We start from the raw sequence: 21458 nt of genomic DNA, 5'->3' as shown, positions 1-21458 counted from the left end.
TAAAAAGACCACTGGACTAGAGCACCACCAGGTAGGCATCCTGGTACCATCATACCAGGAGATTGTCTCTGAGTCCTGCTCAAGTTCTTAGCAATTGTCCCAAAATAGCTTTTACTAGTGCCAGGCTTCACATTCACTTTTTCTGCTCACTCTAATATTTGGGGGCAGGGGGTGGGTGGCAATGCGATCGACGGTGGGTGGATAGAGTCCCAAGAGGGTGGTGGAACTGAAGGTGGGTCCCTGGTCTCATTCTTTATTTGTTTATTGGGGTTGTGGCATGAAAAAGATTGAAGACCACTGTTCTTAAGGATAGACTGTTTTGACAGGGGAAAGTAGGATGATCAAGTGCAGAGAACAGGGTTTAGTAATGTATAAAAGTTGAAATTTCAACAATTACAGCTTTTTGCCACCCTTGAATGACAAGATTCAAAATTAATGGAGCTGTGTCCTCTTGTGCAGATGATCACTATTAGGAGGAACTGACTCTGTAGTTAATACTGTGCCATTATTAATAATCTCTTTGTCACAGTTTTTTCTATAATAACACAGGCCTACAAAACTGAGGGTCAGAAAAGTTTTTCCCAAACTTTATGGTGGTTTTATATGAATTTGGGGTGCCAATTCAAAAAATGGCATCCGTTTTGCCCTATCACATCTAGTTTTGGAGGTATGGTATAGCCTCATTAGTGAATGGTTCAAGCAGCTTCCTCATGAGGAAGCTGCTTGAACCATTCACTAAAGAGGCTATGCCGTATCTCCAAAACTAGACGTGATAGGGCAAAACAAATTTTTGGAATTAGCACCCCAAATATATCCAGGAATTCGTGTAAAGTTTAAGGAAGCAAAATGTGTGTTGGCCTGTGTAATCTGTTCGCTGTACTAATCTGTCTGTTATTGGCTTTTCTTATAGAAGTTATCTGATATCTGCTTATGAATTACAAAAGGCGGTGTGAACGTCTCTGCAGCCAATGGAGTTCCTTCCATGCTATGAAGGAGTGTTTTATTTTTTGCACTCTCGAGTTTTCTAAAGATTTCTTGGACACTTTACAAAAAAAAACAACCAAACGAAAAACAGACTGTAGCAAAACCAGCAGAAGACTTTATTGGGAATAGACTTGGATTATCTTTCTATCAAATAGATTTCACCACTAGGAAAATCATGTATCATGTGCATAAATTGCTTTTATCCAGCAAGTTCCTTTGGTTAGCATCATGGATATTTTCTGCATTCCTGACGACAAAAAGCTTAACTGAATTCTAACAATAATGGCTGATTGGGGTAATGGGCCTGTTGTTAGGTTTGTTTTGTTTTGAAGGTGGGTGTTTGGTTTTAAAAGGTATAATGTAAAATCAGCAATGAATCTTTTACATTTTACTGACTGATTGAATACTTGAAAAGTAAATGCCTCACTGCTCTGCGAGTAGGACTGTTGGGCATTTTTATTTAAACCGAGTGGTTTAAATATTATTGCAGAGAACTCTTTATTATGGGGGCGAATTATAGGCTTCTGTATCAGGTTCTTGTAAATGTAACTCCTACATGGACATTCTGTATATTTAGGCATCACTACTGTCTTCTTGCATTTTCTTTGAAAAACAAAATAACACCACCACAGGTTTTAAAATGTGAAAAATGGAAAGCATTATTTTTTCAAGGATGAAATGAAAACCTGTTATCGTAGATAATGTATTTATTAATTTTGTTCAGTAAAAAATAAATCATAGAAAAATGTGGTCCAAACTACATTGCAAACTTGATTGTTGTTAAGTTTCTACTTTGTTGGCGGGATACAGAGCTAAAAAACAAGATCTGGCATAAGCTATCTCCAATTACATAGCAAACTTCAGTTCATCAGTGCATGATGTGAAGACCAATAGATATCCCAGGCAATACCACCTTTTTGGAGCTGAATTGCTTGGAAAGGCAAACCAAAGTGGGCGATAAATGCGTGTAGTAAGAGGAAGTAGAAAACAATTTTGGATTTTCAAGTCCTTTTGGGTGAGGTGATGGTGGGACTTTAGGGCAGCCTGCATGTATCTGGTTTATCACACAGGTGGCTTGAATGGGCAATAAATGCTTCAAGCTAATCAGGTAAGCATTGTCAATTTCAGCAGGAGGATTTTCCAGTTGCTCCTGAGGTCTGTCTGCTTTTCCTCTGTAATTTTCCTCTGCTTTTCCTCTGTAATATCTTGTGCCTGCTGATTAGACTAGCAAACCTTCAATCACTGTTTTTTTTGTTATTATAGTTGGATGCCATCATTCATATGTTATGCTTTACAATGCTACTAAATCTGGATCATGTGTCAGTTTGTCAGAAGGAGTTTTTCTACTATAGGCAGGCTCCCATATCTACAGATTCCATATCTGTGGTTTCAATTAAATGCAGATGCCAGGGGGGCATGACCTCCCAGCGCACCCAGTAACATGATTGCAAGGCTTACCTTAGTAAAAATGGTCTTGCTTTACTTAGTCACTATAAGACTAGTCCTATAGTCTCCTGGCAGCCTGAACTCTGAAACCTGAAGACCCAATCGAAGTTTAACAGGAAGTGGAATTAATCCACTGCCTGTTAACTTGGATCATGCCTTTTGAAGAGTTCAGGCTGAAAGGAGGCAGCTTGTTGGTCACTATAAGCCTGTAAGCTTACAGAGACCTAGTAAAACAAACACATTTTCATTAAGGTAAGCCTTGCAATCGTATTAGTGGGAGTGCAGGGGCACAGAGATGGGCTCTGCAGAGAGGGCGGCCTTGCTCCACCCCCATGCACTGAGTAACACAATTTCAAGGCATAACTTAGTGAAAATGGCCTTGCTTTACTGGGTTGCTATAAACCTACAGGCTTATAGTGATGAACAAGCTGCATCCTGGTAGCTTAAATGCTTCAAAAGACACAATCAAGAGTAACAGGAAGTAGAAGTTAATTCTTCCTGTTAATCTCGATCACATTTTGAAGAATTCAGGCTGTTGGGAGGCAGCCTATTCCTCTCTTATAAGCCTCTAGGCTTACAGTGACGAAGACCACTTTCACTAAAGTAGACTTGCAATTGCATTAATGGGCATGGGGGGGTCCCCATATCCACAGTTTCTGTATCAGGGGGCCTGTGGAATGGATCCATCCAGATACGGGGCACACCTGTAGTTGCAGTTAGTGCTAGGATGGGCTATTAATATAGCAAGGAATTCATTTCTGAAAGAATGCTGTGATCAAAGTTATTTGAAAAGCAAGTTGGGCTGTTAATAAGGTGTGTGTTGCCTCAAAGAAAAGTATCTTGGACATTCACTGAGAAGGCTGTGTGCTGCTATCTAGAGCAAGGCTTCCCAAACATTTTAGCAACAGGACCCACTTTTAAAAAACAATCTACTGTGACCCATTGGACAAAAAGATATCTAGAAAGAAATATCTTACTTGTTAATAATTGTTAATAAGAATCAGGGTACTGTGCTCCTGGGGGAGAGACCTTGTATATCAAATGTGTGTGTAGAGATTTGCTACTCTTCCTGTAAATTAGTTCAAGAACTGTTCCCTGAAACATTTGCAGTCATTGTAGAAGGCTGAACTGGAAAGCAAGATATTCAGTTAGGGACTTCCAGCCCAGGCAAAAGGCAGAATGAGCTGCAAGTTTGAATCAAATACCACATAGAAATTTTGTATAACTGCAAACAGTGCTTTTCAATGGTGCCTGAATACATATAGTTCTTAATCATGTTGAATAATACATGCCTGTGTGAACTGGTCCTAAGAAAGTAAGAATCCTATTGTGTAGTTGCTAGATGTGGATTTGTCCACAATCCTAGCATGTAACCAGATATACACACATTTCAAATTAGCTGCCTGTCCAAGGACTGCATGGAAATATCGCCTAAAGCCAAGATGATGCTGTACCTCTCCAGAAAACCCTGATACAGGCCAGAACAATTTCTCAAGTGTCCATGTGGCTAACAGCAATCTCGAGAAGCTCTCGCATTTCTTCAGTTTGTTTATGGACTTGTTCAAGGTATTTCTTCAATGGGCTCAGGTTAAATGCTGATGAAAATTCCAAATCTTAAAAGAAGAAAGTAAGAATTCAGCTGCTAGAGCTACAACTATTTTCTTTGCAAACAGAGAGGAAAATATTTCCTTTCAAACTTCTACATGCATTGAAATCATACTGGAGAGACACTAGTGATATGTTCAACATGGGTCTAAGAAATGTTGACATTGTATCAAACTTGAGCCTAAGATCTTTGAGAACAGTTACCTTTGTGCAATAGCCTCACTCACTCATGTTTAAAGCCTGCTGTGATATGACTTTCTAAGAGCTCATTGACAGTGTTGGGAATTCGAGTCAGATGACTTGGACTCAAGTTGCGAAAATGTGTGTTTTTTGGTGACTCCGCGACTTGTGAGTCACACACATGGAAGACTCTGAAAAAGATGCATACTTAGTCTGCCTGTGTCTGGGGGTGCTTGCTTACTGTTTTTGCCATGTGAACTCTGACACACACACACACACACACACACACACACACAGAGCTTGGCAGCAGCCAAATTTTTTCTGCAGCAGGCATTTTAAGGGTGGGGGGGCGACTCAACTCAAGTCCATTAGAGTCACTTAAGGGTAACTCAGAAAGTGCTCCTGTTATGACCCTGTTAAGTCAAGTCATGGGGGAGGTCAACTTGCCCCCTCGAGTTGAGTCAAGCCACGCTGCCTTTTTCCAACACTGCATGTTGACATATACACAGTCCTGCTTATCACTTTACTTATTAGACAAATCTTGAGATACTTGTATCCTATTTTCTTGAACAGGGTCTTGACTTTCTGCTATTCCTTTGCATGCTCTCATGCCTCATTCCTGAGGGCTAGTGCAGTGCCTAATCAACTTTTATACTTTGACTGTAATGCTCCAGGCCTCCCCTCGTGTCCCCTTTTCTCATTTTGAGTTTTCAACTCGGAATTCAACTACTCCTTCTGCTTTGCCCTTCTGGTGGTTGATTGACTTGGCTGCTTCTCTGCTTTGAATCCTTCGGCTTGAAAAACTATATGTATTATCCTGCCACGTATTCTACTTCTGTATCATCTTGGCTATACCCTGTGAAAACTATTCACATTTGAAAATGGTTTTGTACCGTGTGTTATGGATTACACTGAAATAAAACTTTTAAGGCAGGTTTGTTTAGTACTAGACTATACATATTACTGTATACACTTAAGATTTTGTAAAACACAAGAAATATAACTTTGAGAGCTTTAAATAGTTGATTGCAAGCTTTGTACCTGTAATTATGAAGACTGTCTAAATTCTAGCAGGAAGCTTTTAACAAATACCACAAATTAGCCTCAATAAACAGAGTCACACTGAAGGAGCTTCAGTTCATTAGAAAGGCCATCATGAAATAATTTTTTCATTATTAGATGAGCTTACCCAATGACCTGACACACACACAAAAAAACCCTGGATTTAATTTCTAATGGTGAATAGAGGAGGGACTTACCTTTCTGTAATATACAAAGAGTAGATATGCCTAGATGCTGAAAACGAATCTCTCGATGGACAAGATAGTTCATGAGGTATTGCTGAACCTTGCTCATGTGGGATTTTAGCAGGGACACCCCATTTTCTAAGCAATAAATGTGAAGTAAAGAAGAATGATTTAATACTGCTCAAGGCAACATTTTAGAACACAAAATTTGATACATCAGATTGCTAATACTGAGTGCATCTTTCTACTCATCATAAATGCTGAAGTAGGTTTTAATATCCTGCTATTAAGAATCCTTATTGCAACTGAAAACAAGTGTGGGACAGATGATAGTTTTCAACTTATATCCTTATGCCTCAAGTTCCTAATCTGTTACATGGGAACTTTAATAAGTCTTCCTATGTTGGCTCCTACGTACTATAATGCAAATGCAGAAGAATACAATTTTATAGCTAACTCTTATAGTACATCATGTGTCCCACTGAAGCCTCTTTCTTCATTTTTAGTTAATCATCCCTTCATATTTTGCCCTGTGATGTGGAAATTTGAGCAATGCAATATTGCTATCTTCACGGGATTTAATTCTACCTTGGTATAAAATGACAGACTTTTTTTCCCTGCACCTCCCATTTATGCAATATTTGCTGTTAAAACCTTTTTCCAGACCCCCAAGGAACTTTCAGATGAAAATAAAGGGTGCACAGTAGCCCTTCTGACTAGTAGATTTTATGTCAGGCAAGAGACATAAAATCTCTTGATACATAAAATGAAATAGCAGCTCTTGTTACTGAGAACTAAGCTTGTATATTTCTTCAAGAGGAATATGCTGTAATTATGTAGCTCAGTGGTTACCAAACTTTTTAGGACTAGGACCCACTTTTTAAAATGACACTCTGATTAGGATCCACCTAGCTTTATGAGACTAAAAAAAGTTTGATCATACCAGCTTACCACCAACAATCAGGTCCTGACCCACAGTTTGGGAAACACTGCTGTAGCTAATCATTCCATTTGTAATTCATAATACACTTATTCCAGGAGAGTTTTCAATAATAGCATTTATCTGGTACTTTCTTTCACTAGGGGTATTCTTGGTTATCCTTACAACAACCCTGTATTATTATTATTATCCCCATATTGCAACCAGGGAGCAACCTGTCTATGGGTGTTTGTGTAGTGAGTTCATGGCAGAGGTGAGATTCAAACCAGGAAGTCCTGATATATATCAGGACAAATATATATATGTAATATATATATTACAATTGCAAATATATATAATATAAAATTGTAATTATATATATAATATGTAAAATATATAAAATTTGTAATTGGGAGCTGTTGACTTTCCCTCCAACCCAACTTTGTAGGCCCCATCACATGAAATATCTCAATGTATTCTAAGTCTTAAATATTGTCCTTAATATATACCATGTTGTATTACGTGTCTGATAATAAAGGCAGCTTGAAAGGCAGACTCTGTTTGTTCAGCTTGATCAGCCAGTCTCACTAAGCAACTTATCAGTGGTTCATCTATTAATTCCAGCATCCGCACTGTAGCACCTTCTGATGATAGAAAAGACAAGATAGAACCAAAAACGTTCACATAAAATCAACATAGTGGAAATAGTTTTAAATGACAAAAGGATACAGCCCAGTAGGTCCCAAAACAACACAGAAGCTGGAAAAGCTGGACAGAACAAGACAGAAGACTTGTGAAGCTGGAGAAATCAGAAGGATTCAGGTTCTGAAACACATGTTGAAAGATACATGGAGAGGTATTGAAATGCTCAGAAGTACAGATTGGTAAGGTTACACTGACTAGGGAACCTGCTGAGGTAGGGGAAACGTCCTGGGTCGTACAGTATCCAAGGCTGGCAACTTGATTTCAATATATTGGCAAGGGACATGGTTAGAGCCATATAGGGAAGATTATGTGAGAGCATTTGCCACTGGCATGTTACGATATCGCTCTACAAACACTCACTCTGCAACCCTCAACTGAATCCAGCCTGTGGATGGTGGAGTGTCAATGGACAACATCCGTACTCTGTAATCTCATATGTGGCAATATGTGAAATGGTGTGCTGAAGGAGAACTTAGTTACATGTGCACTAGTTAAGATAAAATGTTGCTAGCTTGTACTTAAAAGAAATTTGGAAACAACCCAAATTTCTGACTTTTCTGGATAAAAAAAAGTGTCAGTTTGCCCAGAGGATAAACAGATCTTTTTTTCCTATTGACTGGCAACTCTTCTGCCTTTCTTCCAATGTGTGACAAAATAAAAGATGTGATATTATTCATGTTATGTTCTTGATGTCACTACTGGGCTAGTAGGATAAAAAAGGCTGGGGAGCCCTCATGTCCTGTATTGGTCCAATGCCAGGAAAAAATTTACCAAAATACATTTTTTTTAAAAGGAGGGAGGGCTGAGAAATGGCCTTCTGTACTGTTGTTATGCCAAACCCCCAACCTAGATGCTAAGCTTAGATGAGTTTAAGAAGCATATATAAAAACTATTGTTTAGAATATTTTTATACTGTTTTACGTTATGTGAACATTTGTCTGTGAAAGTTCGTTCCTCAATTTTTACCTGCTTTTTGATGTCTCAAAGTCTTCCCCCAAATATTCCATTTAATAAAACCGTTTAACACAGTTGATTAACATTCACATCAGACATAATCAATACAAAATATGTGTGCATGCACATCCAGAGGTGACCCAGCCATGAGGCAGGTTGAACCCTTTGCCTCAAGGCAATGGGCTAGGGCAAGACAGCAAGCTGATAGGGAATGACACCCACCCACATGTCACCTCCCCCAGCCAACATCTGTCTGCCCCATCATCTTCATGTGTGCTCAGAGTGCAAGAAGAGAGGATGGAGAGGGTCTACCTTTTTCCCACCCCTGCTTCTTGTAAAGTGGTTGGCAGAGAGAATGCTGGGAGTAGCAAAGTTCCACTTCCAGGATCCTCCTGGCTAAGCCACTTTATAAGCAGCAAAGGTAGAGTGAGAGCAGAAAGATGGTAAGCAGCAAATTTTACTAGTGGGTGTATTATCAGTGCTAGTGGTCGTACAGCAAACGCATTTGGGGATGAGTTTGGAAGGTGGATTGGCTTGGACCAGCCCTGCCCAAGCCCCTCACAAAATATACATTCCAAAATCCTTTCTTACCATGTTTCACTAGCTCTGCAAGGCAGGATGTCACACAGCTAAGCGCTTCCTCTTCCAAAGAGTCGGCATAGCAGACTGCTCGAAAAAGTCCTTCAATGCAGGGACTGTCTAAGACTCTCTGTAAACCACACCAGGTAAAACATCTTTAAATCTTGCACACCATCCAAATATTCAAATGCTATATTGGTAACAAAAATGGAATAAAGCCTCAGAGGTGTGTTTTGTGTACTCTTAGTTCATTCAAAATCAAGCTGGGACTCTGGTGTTAGCTGCCTCCCAGTGGAAGATGGAGTTATTTCAGGATTTTCTAACATGCAAGTTGAGCCACAGCATGGGTTCAAGAGGGAAGAGTGCTGCATAGGAAAGGAGATGGGAAATCTTGATCAGAAAGATCCATGTCTATGGGCAGATCATCTTAAGGTTCTGTCACATACTTGGCACTGGAACGTAGTCATAAGTACTATGGCAAAACTCAGTTTTTCTCTCTCATTCTGAACCAGTATCAAACATGAGAGGAGATTGCACCAAACTCTTATGCTCTTCCTGCATTTGGGCTCCTGATACTTCTGACAGTACAAATCATAGGGCTGCATGTAGGTCATATAGTTCACATTAAAAAAAAGCATGAAGTTCTATATAGCACCATGCCATTTTTTTTCTCAGGCGTCCACAATCAACTTATTGAATTCATTGCTACAGATGGTTCTGGACACCGCTCTAGTGTTGAAAAGTCCATTCTATGATGACAGGAGGAACCAAAGCGTTCTGTGAGCGGGTGCAGGCAGGGAAGCAGTTATCAGTGAAGAACTGAAGCCTAGGGCAGCAGTAGCCCTTTTGAGATAGTCTGTTGTAAGAACTGCAGAGTGCTGAGTAAGTGTTTTGTTTGTTTCACCCTGGAGTTTCTTCTGATATCATTTTACAAAATTTGCAGCAGCAAATATTAAACACTCCCACATTTTGCAATGTTTCTAATATAGCAAAACCTGGATTTGCTCCAACCCACTTATGGCTCAGTCTCCCTAGAGGCTAAATCTGATCAGGCAGCCATGAAAAGCTCTGGTAGAACTTATTCTTCACTTTTGATTGTACTGCAGTTTTCATAAAACCAGAGCGTTGGTCTTGAACATGTATCTGTACCTTCCGGTGTCCACGAACATTTGTATAGCCATTCACTCAAGTGGCTTTTTAAAAAAGAAGTGAGGTAGAGCCTGATTTGTCCCTTGTGGCCTGGTTCGCCTAAACATTAGCCAAAAAGATATCCCATGGGTGGATGGTCCCCTGGTCAAATTAACCTCATATGATCTACTATGACTGGCACTGGCTCCTCGGGTTCCTGGTAGACATCTTTATCAGGACCATTAATTACACTAGGTCTTTTAACAGGAGGTGCAAGACACTTGAAACCTTATGCATGCAGAGCATGTGCTGTAACACAGAGTTATGGATAGGAGTGGTGACTAGCTGGTCTTCTGCTCTGAACAACAGAAGAGGTAACTGGCAGTAGTCAACCACTTGGGGGATTCAGGTGACTACAGGAATGTTAAGATGAGGGAATATGTAACAGTCTGATACAAAAACTAACTTAGGACTTTTCTCTTTGGTGCTAGTTTCCTTTTCGTCTCAGTTTTTTTAATTTGTTTTTCTTTAGAGAAATCAAGTCCTTAAATCTGCCCTGAGAATCTCGGGGTTTCTCTCTTCACCTATTAGGAGAAAAATGTGTGTGACCAAATGATAGCAAAAACACTTGTAGGGATTTGGTCTAAGCAAATGTACACTGTTAAATGTTTTCACTCAGCAGCATGGAAATATGAGACTGTCCCACCAAGAGAGTTTAAATTATACTTGAAAGTAATGAATGCAGAATAAATCTGTAATAATATGTATGACAACATCCTTCATCTCATGAGATGTTATCAAGAGTATAGTGAGCCAATCTGAAAGATTGCATAAGAGCCCATGAGCCACTTTGGCATCCATTTTGAACATTTTGAATCTGTGTGCATGAAGTGGGTCTCAGTGCTTCTGAGGAAATAGGATGTTCCAGTTAGGTCAAGGAACAAACTTGATAAAATTATCTGTGTTGGATCAATAGATAATTCTGATGCCTGTGAAAAGAACTTGGAAAACTCAGTACATTCAAAATGCTGCTGCAAGAGGTTGACAGGAACTTGCCAAAATGAGCAGATTATACCTAGATCACAAGGTTTGCAGAAGATTCAGCTTGTTTGCAGATTGTTTCTCAGTTCAGTTCAAAGTGCTAGTTTTGATCTATAATGGTCTATCAACAGAACATCAGAAGGATCATCTTCCCCTGTGGGAATGTCCGCTAGTTGTCTCATGACATGACATTAGAACAAACCACCACTACCTTCTTGGATAAGAGTCAAAGGAAGACTGTTGAGATGCTCCATTAATAACATTTTATTAGACACACTATGTACTGACCACTTCAGAACAACGTGTAATCCTGAAATGAAAACTTGGCACTAACCTGTAAGCTTTTGGGAAGGCTTAGATTTTTGATGAAGCAGGCAGCATGACCAACAATCACTGGATCTGTTTTCCCGGTTAGTAGTAACGTACCTAAACTCTGCAGCACTTCGTTACACATGAGTGCATCCTGCAAAGTACAGACAAGACTGCCAGTTAATCAAATAAAGGCAGCAGCAGAACACTGTGAGGTGAAAGGACTCTGCAGTCACCCAATGGATGGAATTAGCCCAAGTGCTACAGAGGGGCATTCTTGATAATGTCACCCAGTGATAATACAGCCAATATCTTAAATGCAGAAGAGACTAGCAGCTTTGCAATTATCTTTCCTTCGTTAAGTGACATACTGGTTAAGTTTACCAGGGGTTAATATACACAGAATACAAGGCTGGAAGAGGAAGTTGGGGAGGGTCAATGTATGGTGTCGAGGGAAGGGAGCTGAGAGGGATCATGCGATCCTGTGAGCTTCTCAGCCAAAGCAACAGCATCTATACTTTTACACCTATACTTATTCTGTTTAACAAAGAGTTAAAGTAAGCCAATGAACAGTTCAGGCAGTTAACATGCCAACAGCTAGCAAACCACCATATATGTCCACAAATCATTCTGCACAAAGAACAAGCACATAAAGCAGAAGGCAGGACTGGCACGATCAGCTTCAGATATGGTTGATAGACAGGAACATTTTCTCTTGCAAATCAAGTCTATTAAACCACCATATTGCAGCCAGGGATCTGCAGGTCATGCACAACTCAGTGATGCTGGATTTTTCTTCCTTCCTTGTTGCTGAATCAATATAAAGCAGCTGGAACAAAAGGAAACCATTTCCCAGTGTTCTCATAAAAACTTTGGCTTAAGCAGGCAGAGGAATGGCATTATTATATACCCACAGTCCTTACATTCCTACATGGATTGCTTGCTGTTTTACCTCCTAGTGACTGCTCCTAATTTTTGAGGTGTTGCACTTGTCTACCTACCCAATGATCTCACACGCCTTATTCACCTTCCATTCACTCTGTTTCTTGATAGAACCAACTCCCCCCACCTCTGTTAAAATTAGCCAATTCTCTCACGCTTTTTGCTAGAACTGAAACAATTTTCCCATCTCCTCCTTTAAACCCCATAGGAAGTATTTTATTTTGCCTATTAGGGCAGTTCTCATTCTTTTCCAGTTCTCAATTAATTTGTCTGTACTTCTGTCCTGCCCCTTTTCTGTTGCATTACCCTACTCATAGGTCTAAATGCAGAAGTGTCCTATGGTTCTGTACACTGTCTGGATTTTCATAGCACTACATAAATGTGCTATAATAGCACAGAAGTTTAAAAAAACCTGATCTCTGTGGAAGAAGGTGGATGGTTGGAGCAGTGAATGTTGACCACCAGGCACAGAGTGCTTTCCAGAGCCTACCCTTCCTGTATGTGGCAAAAGAGCTGGTTCTGCCTCTTGATCAAGAAGTTCCATCTCAAGAAGTTGGGCCAAACCTTTAAAAGCTGCAGGAGTGACATTAAAAAGCAAAGCTCACCACACTTCCTGTGGCAACTTCTCAATTCTGTGGGAGTTACTGATGTGAAGTGTTCTTGGCAGACGAATTGTTAAGACTGAAATCTCACTATTATAGCTGTGCAAATCCCTTTGGTTCATGCATCTTGTGTCTGCTCAAGTGGGCATTTTCAGCTTTTGCAAATTACCACTTTCAGGATGAATTACTATAACAGTATTGTAAACTGAGGTGTTAATGCGGAGAGGGATATAATGCATAGCCCATTGAATTGAGGTCTATTTTAATTTTATTTATTTTATTGGTTCTGCTCCTGTTAGCCAAGGGAAAAGCCTCTGCAGCCTGCAGTAAGATGTTTATGACCAACACTGTGGCATGCAGCCAAATCTCAGCAAATTGTTTGTGAGAACCATACTTAAGTTGAACATTCAGAGATGGACCATGCTGTTTACATTTCAGGTAAGCATCCTATACCATAACTACCAGGCTTACCGTGCAGCAGCATATGCAAGTTTTATCTTCCATGTCCCACCACAAACCTCACAAGTGTTCACAACCCCACAATCTCTGTTCATTGAGCTGCTCAGTGTCCCACAGTCCTAGCAATTACCAATATGAAACAACCTCAAATGCTGATGATTCAGTCTTTTTGGCCCTATTGATATTTCTTTGCAGTTAGGTGTGTACATTTCAGGGCAGTTTAATTATGAGGATGTGTTATTTTGTTAAGGAATGAAGACATTCAGGATGACAGACCAAAGGGCAGACACTTTCTCTCTCCTTGTAAACAGAAGGTAGCGTTAGCAACAGCTGAAACATTAGTTAATCTTAGAAATATTAGCTTTGTTCTGCAAGTTTGTTTTCCTGCAGCTGTTCCCATGGCAAACTCCCTTTCTACTTCACCTGGAATTCTAGTCAGACCAGAATGCAAAGCTTGGAAAAAGTCTAAAAAAACAGGCTTGGAAATCAGAGGGCAATGAAGGATCAGCCACTTGTTTGAGTAAACAGGGATGAAATGTTGACTCAAGAGAAAATCTCTATTGAGTATTAATTGTTTAGATTTTCTCTGTCACAGATCGTGTTCCTCATTCTGTAGCACACATGACACAGCCAGGAAGGGTGAAACGTGCTATATCAGGTGCATATCAAGATGACAGATTATAATCTGATATGGTCATCCAAGTTTTTTCCCTGCATTTCTTTTCTCCGAAGTATCTCTAGTCAAGTCCGTATTTCCAAGCCTGCGAAAAGGTTGCAGTAGACATTACAGAATTTTTATCATCAACGGTAGGGTGTCATCTTGCCATATACAAGAAGGCATATATGTTCAAACAAACAATCAATAAATAGCCATATTTAGATGCCATGGCTAAGAACATAGACGTGACAATTTCAGAAAAAATAATTTTGCAAACAGCACACTGTTGAAATGTTACATGGCAACATCTTGGGAATAATCCACTGGAAATGCAACCTGCATAAACTCTGTTAAAATAAATAGGCGTGCCTTTGCATAATTCCCATCCAGTTGTGAAGACTTGCTCACAAGATGTTGCCAGTGCAACTGGTTTCTCTTCTACCCACTCAGAGTGCACTTGTGCAGTATTGGAGATGTAACAATACCTAAGCACTGCTATAACATGCAAAATGCAAAGTTAAGTACAATCACTAGGTCAGCAGCTCCTTGTGGGAACAAAGACAGCATTAAATAAATCCCATAATTAGCTCTATTGGTAAGGACAGCATAAATACTACTACGCAATGTTAAAATCATAATAAATGCTGTAGCAATTACCATAGATACTTGACGATAGGGCGATAAATTTGTCCCAATAGATCTCTCCTGAATCAACCCTTCGCCTTATCTGCGGGGCCACTTGGGGTCAGGGTTGTTTCAGGCATGCAGTGGAGCAGCAGTGGTGCTGCTGGGGAGGGTGACACGTCACTCGCTCCCCCACCGAGCGCTTAGGAAGTGCAGCATTGCACACCTCCAGTGAGGAGCCTGACGGAGCTGCTCAGCTTGCCTGCTGCTCCCTCCTCCTCACTGCTCCTGGGCATTGCAGTCCCGCCCACTCAGGTCCCCCCAGCCTGGTCTCCTCCCCTCCTCCACCCCTGCTAGTCTTCACAAAGACAGGAAAGGGGATCGAGGGTGCAGGAGCCTGGAGTGCGTCCCATGCCTGTCATGTCTGTCATCAAAGAGGCTTACTCCCAGGAAAGTGTGCATGGGATGGCAGCCTTTGAGCCCAAGCCTGTCCATGCCTACTCAGAAGTAAGTTCCATTATTGTCAATGGGGCTTACTCCCAGGAAAGGCTTGAAGATGGGGAGAGAAAGGGGAGGGCTGCTTCTTCATGCAGTCTGCAGCTCTGCTTCTGCTTCTTCCAAGCAGAGGGAAGAGGGGAGCCCTCTGCACTGCCTGCTTCTCTGCCCTTCAGCCCCAGCCCCCTCTCTTCCCTCCACCAGGCTTCACTCTGTTGAACTGTTTACTTCCCCATCTCCTCACCCACTGTGTCCCCCTTCTCTTCTCCCTTCCCCACTGTCTCTCTTTCTCTGCCCCCTATTTGCAAGCCATGCAAACAGGGAGAATGACCAAGAAACTGATTAGAGCAGCAGACAGCAGTTTCCATTCCACATCCCCCCAAGACAGAGAGCACAGCTGAACCAGCTCCCCAGAACCACCCCACTTCTTTAAGAGTGAAACCCCCCTGACAGCCTTGATCCTGCTGTAAATCAAGAGGCGGAAACAGCCCTCAGACCAGGTGAGGGTGGGCTTGTTGCAGCTGCAGGATGCACCTTCCCTGAAAGTGGAAACACTCCCATCAAATGTCTTACAAGCTACAATTCAGAGCACCATTACTTACGAATAACACCCAGGGAAAGCAATGGGTCTGCTTCTGAGTAAATAGGGTTTCAGCTATGTGCAACTGAAATTCTGAGTGATAAATCACTGAGTGATAGATCACTTTTTTATGTTTTAGGTTTTTCCTGTGCTGATTTTCAATCACTGGTTCATACATGAATTGATCACCAAAAATTAGCTATTGGTGGGGCTTTCACAGTCAACTAGCTATCTCCCTTTCTGCCTTGCTGGCCCTGCAAGGCATTCTGGAGCACTGCCATTATTCCATTCTCTTTCAAGTACCCCGAAAGTACTCCTGTTGAGTGCCCCTGGGGGTACATGAACCCCAGGTTGGGAACCACTGTTCTATTAGTGTGCTGTTTACAGTGCATTTACTCTCTGATAGTGTTTACAAAGAGATGGTGAAGACCAGAATTTAAAAGTTTATGAATAAAAATGAATCTTATGATCTTTTACTATATTTTTAATAAATTAGAGACTGTCAGGTAACAATTACTGGTAGGATATTTTTCAAGATCTGGCCTAGGGTAAAAATCAGACAAAACTATAATCAGACACCACCACCCCTAAGTTTATTACGCCGACTTATCCAAGGGTCATAGAAAATTCTATGATTCTTGCCTCTAGACCTGCCCTCGACTTATCTGTGAGATTGACTTATAGGCGAGTGTCTGCAGTGCTGTTTTATGATTCAATCCTAAATACGTTTCAGGACAACTGTCTGTGGGGATAAGCTACACTGTTCCATCACTTCCCTACAGGCCAGAGTTGTGGACTGCAGCAGCACAGAAATTCATAGGGTCGACAAGCACTGATACCGTGCAAGCATACTGCTAGCACTGCTCTGACCCTACATTACACCACTGGCACCTGTCAAAATATGACTATCGGGTTATCATTTCTGCTGCTTGTGCATTCAAACACACTCATTAGGATGGTGGAATAGACCAACCGTTGTACCAGAATGTCACAAATTGCACCAAGATGGTGGTGCTGAAGACATGCATACCAATGCTTGAGCAAAGGATCAAGCAGCCAAAGTCATTTGCTTTAAAAACATTCGGTGCCTGGAAGGTCTCTTGTTTATTCAATGGAGAAAAATTCCATTGCTCACTGAATATTAGTGAGCAATGGGCAGGAGGTCTGGTCTAGAGGGTAGAGCCTCCGTTTGCCTGAAGATAACATCCGAAGGTCGCCAGTTCGAGGCCACCGGCACCGTGAACAGCGAAACCTTGAAGCAGCTGACAAGCCGAGCTGAGTTATGCCAAGTTATTCCACCTGCTCTTTGGCCGTTGTCAGCCTGTGTGGGAGGAAAATGGAGGCCAGAATGTGATACCAGATCATTAAAGATCCATCTGAAATGTTGTGGTTCTTGAAAGACAGAACCTTCTTCAATTGTAAAAATCCCTATTGGGATTTAGTATAGCCTGCCTATGTAAACCGCCTTAAATTAAAGTCTGAGGAGAAATCTGACGACCAAGAAAGGCAGTATATAAATACCTGTATTATTATTATTACTACTACTACTACTACTACTACTACTACTACTACTACTACTACTACTACTCCTCCTCCTCCTCACATTTTACGTAGACTACAAAGGAAAATGGTATGACTTCATAGCCTGTTTCAGGCCATATTTTATACATTACTTTCATTTTCTCATGTAGTTGTAGGTTTTCAATCTTAAAGCAATTGAGGCTGCCACTGCACACACACTAGGGAATAAACCAGATATAAATTTGGAGTTGCTTTTAAGTCAATGTGCATACAATCAGGTTACAAGTCCAATCTTATCTGAAGCAAAGGCCACTCAGGTTTCCTTCTGCAGCATACAAACTGCCTTGCCAGATCAGATCACAGGTTTACCTAGTCCACCTTTCTGTTTCCAACAGTGGCTAGCCAGATATCCCCAGTAAGTTCACAAGCAAGCCCTCACAACCAGCCCTCACCTGGTCTGCCCAGCACCTAGAAGTACACTGACTGCCCCAGTTCTGGTCCAAGTTTTTCGGGACCCTCAGCAAGTCATCCTCAGGGGGCCCTCTTCATCTGGAATAGATGGGTCATGAAAACCGAGAATTCTTGGACGCAAAGCACATTCCATACACCCAAAGTTCTCTGTTGCTGGCACGATGCTGCCTCTGAACAGCACGACCCCACACACTGGGACAAAAGTATACAAGGCCAATAAAAAAAACAAAATGTATACCTGATTGGCTGGGTGCTGGGATAACATCCGGAGGAGAACGATGGCATTATGTTGAATTTCTGCGTGGTTAGATGCAAGGAGAGGGAGCAAGTGGGGTAGGATGTGCATAGTAACCATGCTGGTCTGAACATTCTCTGTTTGAAAAATGAGAAGGCAGCTCAAGGTTATATGTACAGCTTAGCAGAAGCAATTCTGCCAAAAGGATTTGTAAAGAGAAAATGCTTCATTTACAGCAGTGTTTTTGAACCTTCTTTTGTTAGCATAAGTACGACTTTTCCAAGTAACACAGTTTGTGGGTGAAACTATTGAGGGCCCCACCACTTACATAGGAATATACATTTGGGACATTGCTCTGTACTCTTCTTCCTCAAATCACATCTCTTTTGAAGGACCAGACAGTTGCACAGCCACATCTTGCCCAGTGTGTACTATCACCCAAACCACCTCCACTGCCAGTAGGGTTGAACCCAGCTGAGCAAGGCAATGTCACATAGTAGGGGAGCCAAACAGTACCTATTCTACTGCAAAGTGCTGCTTGTGGTACTAGTACTACAGCTGAAAATCACCAATTTAGACAACAAATGGGTTCTGCTGGGCTATATAAATTAGGTAATATGATACTGCAAAAAGTACAGATCAGAAATTAAACACAGAGTCAAAAATCTCTGTGTTTAAAGAAGAGTTAAAAGAGGATACAAAGACCTAACTTGACAAAGGTTTGTTGGACCTGTGAATAAATCATATTGGCATTAATAATTGTTAAAAGTTTTTAGACCTCAACATGGTCTTGATGATGTCATCAGGACTGTGGCAGGGATTAGAAGCCTTAGGGCTTGCTACGCACCTGCCGGCCTGGATTGTTCACACTAGGTGACTAATTGGAAAGCTTTCAAGCCCCAATGCGCTTATGTTAACAGAGCCTAGAAGCCTGAACCTCTTCCAACCTGGATAGAAGCCCCCATTTTTTGTTACTTACTACAGATAAGGGGCACTAGAGTGAAAATCTCAGGTATTACTGCATGTGTGAAGTATGCCCAAGGTATTTTAGCGTCATGGGAGTTGCAGCATATCATACACAGGAGTGTCCAAGACATCTTTGCACCTGCGTTCTTCCCATCCTAAGACCCAACTCTCTTCACTGCCTTTTCTCTTAAGTAAGTACTGTGAAATAAGTGGTGGCAAAAAGATTCTGTTCAGATTGGGAGGAATACAGGGGTTCCTGCCCATTTAGAATCAATTTTTCACTTTTAAAAACCAATAATTTCAGATATCCACTAGATTTCCTCTTAGGGATTTTACTAGAAGTTACACTGTTACCCAGCAACAAGAGCTGTTTAGTGCCGCCAGAACCACATGCTCTCCACTCTATCTCCATGTTCCAATCAGTTTTGGGAAACTGGCCTCCTTCTTTTATCACCTGGAGTGCCCACAGGCTCGGAGCGCATTCACACTTGCAAGATGTAATGCTCTTCCATCAGCCGTGTTATCGGGCAGGTTCAGTGGTATTCCCTACTCGGAGAGGAAATGCAAGTGTGGTAGGGACTGTATTGAGACCATAACACATACCCTTTTCTACTGCCCACTTCATGACGTCTCACGCAAGAAATATCTAGGCCCTTTGCTAACTAGGATGCAGGGCTGGGAGGACTCAATCATGCTTCAGTCTCTCCTTTCCACATCTGACTCTGAGACCCTTGATAGGGTCGCTGCCTTTTTATCTGGGGTAATTGCCAGGCAGAGCTCTGGAACTGTGGGCAGTATGTGAGGAAAAGACTGATGTCTATGTTGTGGTGTCTTTGTATATTTTTGTTTTGTTTTGTTCTTTCTCTGTATTTTATGCCAATAAAGGTCTACTGAACTGAACTGAACTGAACTGTTACCCAGATGTTACACAGTACACATACCTTAAATCCTGATGGCAGCTTTTAATAAAGAATTGGTTGAGGAAAATGTAGTAGTATTTTTTCAGGAGCAGCTGCTAAGCAAAAGTGATTGACTTGACTACAATCTATGGATAACAATCCTGTAACGTATTCTGTCAATCAAATACAAGTGCCCTACTGTATCTGTGGGATATCTGTGGTTCTCAAATTTCTCCCTCATCGCGCTCATGATTCACCTCTTTGCAAATGCTTTGCAAAAGGGAGTTTTTTTCTTCCTTTTGCTTTGGAACAGGAATCAAACTGTGAGAACCTAGATTGTAGCTGCTAGAGTAATTCAACAGGGGCTATAGTGAGAATGGCAAGTCCTCTAGCAGAAATGCACCCTTCTTCTAGCAGCTCTAGCAGCTATGAGTTTAGGTTTCACCATCTGCTTCCTGTTTCCTTCTCCAAAGTGAAAGGAAGAAAAATCTCCCATTTGCAAAGAAGAGAGATGAGTCAAGAGCATGATGGGGAGGTGGGGAGGGATTTGAGTAGGGTTCACTACTGTCCACAGTTTCAGGCATCTGTAGTCAGAGCAGAAACATATCTACATAGATATTGGAGGTGCTTGTATGTATGTCTCGAGCATAGGGAAGATGATAATATACATCTTTTCAGATCCAATTGTATTCAACTTCCCAGTGCTGATGCAGCCACAATGCAGCCCCAAGGTAAGAGAACAAATGGCCTCCATCATTGCCTCCCCCAGGCATTGCAGGATGCAGAACACACCCTGATGGCATGGCTGCATTGGTGCTAGAAAGTTAGTTATGATTGGGACCTGAGATAAATAAATAATTCTAGGCTACTTGTGTTCACACAATTAAGGAAAGTATTAAAGGGGGTATGGAATGATGATTATACTCCATATTAATGATCTCGAACATTCTAGCTTAGTCAATTTGGAAGAAAAAGAAAAAATAATAATAAAATACACCTGTTGCTAGAGTAACTTTTCACCAACTGCATCTTCAGTAATTTTTCTCCTTCTAAAACAGGTATGATCCTCTTACTCCAGTCCAGAAATTAGTCTTGAGCATTTACTCATCTTTACATTTTAGTCAGGGACTTTTCTGAATGCTGGAGTGAGCATGGTTAGTAGCCAGCTTCTCTACCTTAAAAACGGAATAATTGTTTTGCTGGCATACTTAAAATTGAGCTGTCACACCGTCAAGATGCTGACATAATGCCTTCTGGGACCTGAAGTACTTTAGGCTCTGTTGACTAGAAAAAAAGATAGCCACAACAGAAATGCCTAAAGCCAAATTGCGATATTTTCCTTACCTGAATGGACAAGGAGTGATCCAAGGACATTCTTTCAGAAGGTTAGGCAGCAGAAAACTCCACCAAAAAGAATCTCTCTCTCTCTCTCTCTCTCTCTCAGGGTACATGAGTGTAGGTGCCTTTCCTTATTAATGTGCTAGAACCCTACTTACCACTTGTAGCTAAATTCCTGAGACAAACACAAGCCTGGCTGGAAACCTAGTTATGAAAAACATAAATCAGAAACATTATTCCAAATATTATTATAAAGACTTCATGCAGGTTCAAACCTAACTGGTTCGTATTAGCTTCATGTAACACTTTCATCTCTCCAGAATAGTCTGATGAGATATATGTCACAGATGAGCAAAATTAAAGTGCAAAATATGCTCCGGGATAAACTGAGGCAAGCCTAAACATTTGAAGCTCACTACTGCACCATAGGCATGTAGCAGAACATCCAGAGTGTGCCACTCATGGGTGAATTCAGGGAAGATACTGTACTTAGCTTACTCTAGGCTCTTCAGGTTTGGGTATTCATATAACCCCATATTAAGGAAAGCCTCTTTTCAATAATGTTACTGAA

At 41.2% G+C, this 21458-nt stretch overlaps 2 protein-coding genes across 2 annotated transcripts in view; one reads left to right on the top strand and one right to left on the bottom strand.

The window, feature by feature from the left end:
• Window positions 1–955, top strand: part of MAP7 (microtubule associated protein 7) — an 89718-nt gene extending 88763 nt beyond the window's left edge. The window contains exon 19 of the mRNA XM_066611225.1: window positions 911–955. Coding sequence (XP_066467322.1) covers window positions 911–921 — 11 coding nt within the window. The 3' untranslated portion in view covers window positions 922–955. The remainder of the gene's footprint in view (window positions 1–910) is intronic.
• A 2863-nt stretch (window positions 956–3818) lies between these two features.
• LOC136647148 (uncharacterized) overlaps window positions 3819–21458 on the bottom strand; it is a 38545-nt gene continuing 20905 nt past the window's right edge. Inside the window, exons 8-14 of the mRNA XM_066622746.1 lie at window positions 21046–21091; window positions 17688–17821; window positions 11123–11251; window positions 8632–8749; window positions 6891–7025; window positions 5475–5600; window positions 3819–4043 (exon numbers count right to left, since the gene is read on the bottom strand). Of these exons, the coding sequence (XP_066478843.1) occupies window positions 3922–4043; window positions 5475–5600; window positions 6891–7025; window positions 8632–8749; window positions 11123–11251; window positions 17688–17821; window positions 21046–21091 (810 nt within the window). The 3' untranslated portion in view covers window positions 3819–3921. The remainder of the gene's footprint in view (window positions 4044–5474; window positions 5601–6890; window positions 7026–8631; window positions 8750–11122; window positions 11252–17687; window positions 17822–21045; window positions 21092–21458) is intronic.

This window comes from Tiliqua scincoides, chromosome 1 (genome assembly GCF_035046505.1).
Source record: "Tiliqua scincoides isolate rTilSci1 chromosome 1, rTilSci1.hap2, whole genome shotgun sequence".
Lineage (NCBI taxonomy): Eukaryota > Metazoa > Chordata > Lepidosauria > Squamata > Scincidae > Tiliqua > Tiliqua scincoides.
The sequence above is the reverse complement of the archived record's forward strand: the minus strand, read 5'-3'. Positions and strand labels throughout refer to the sequence as shown.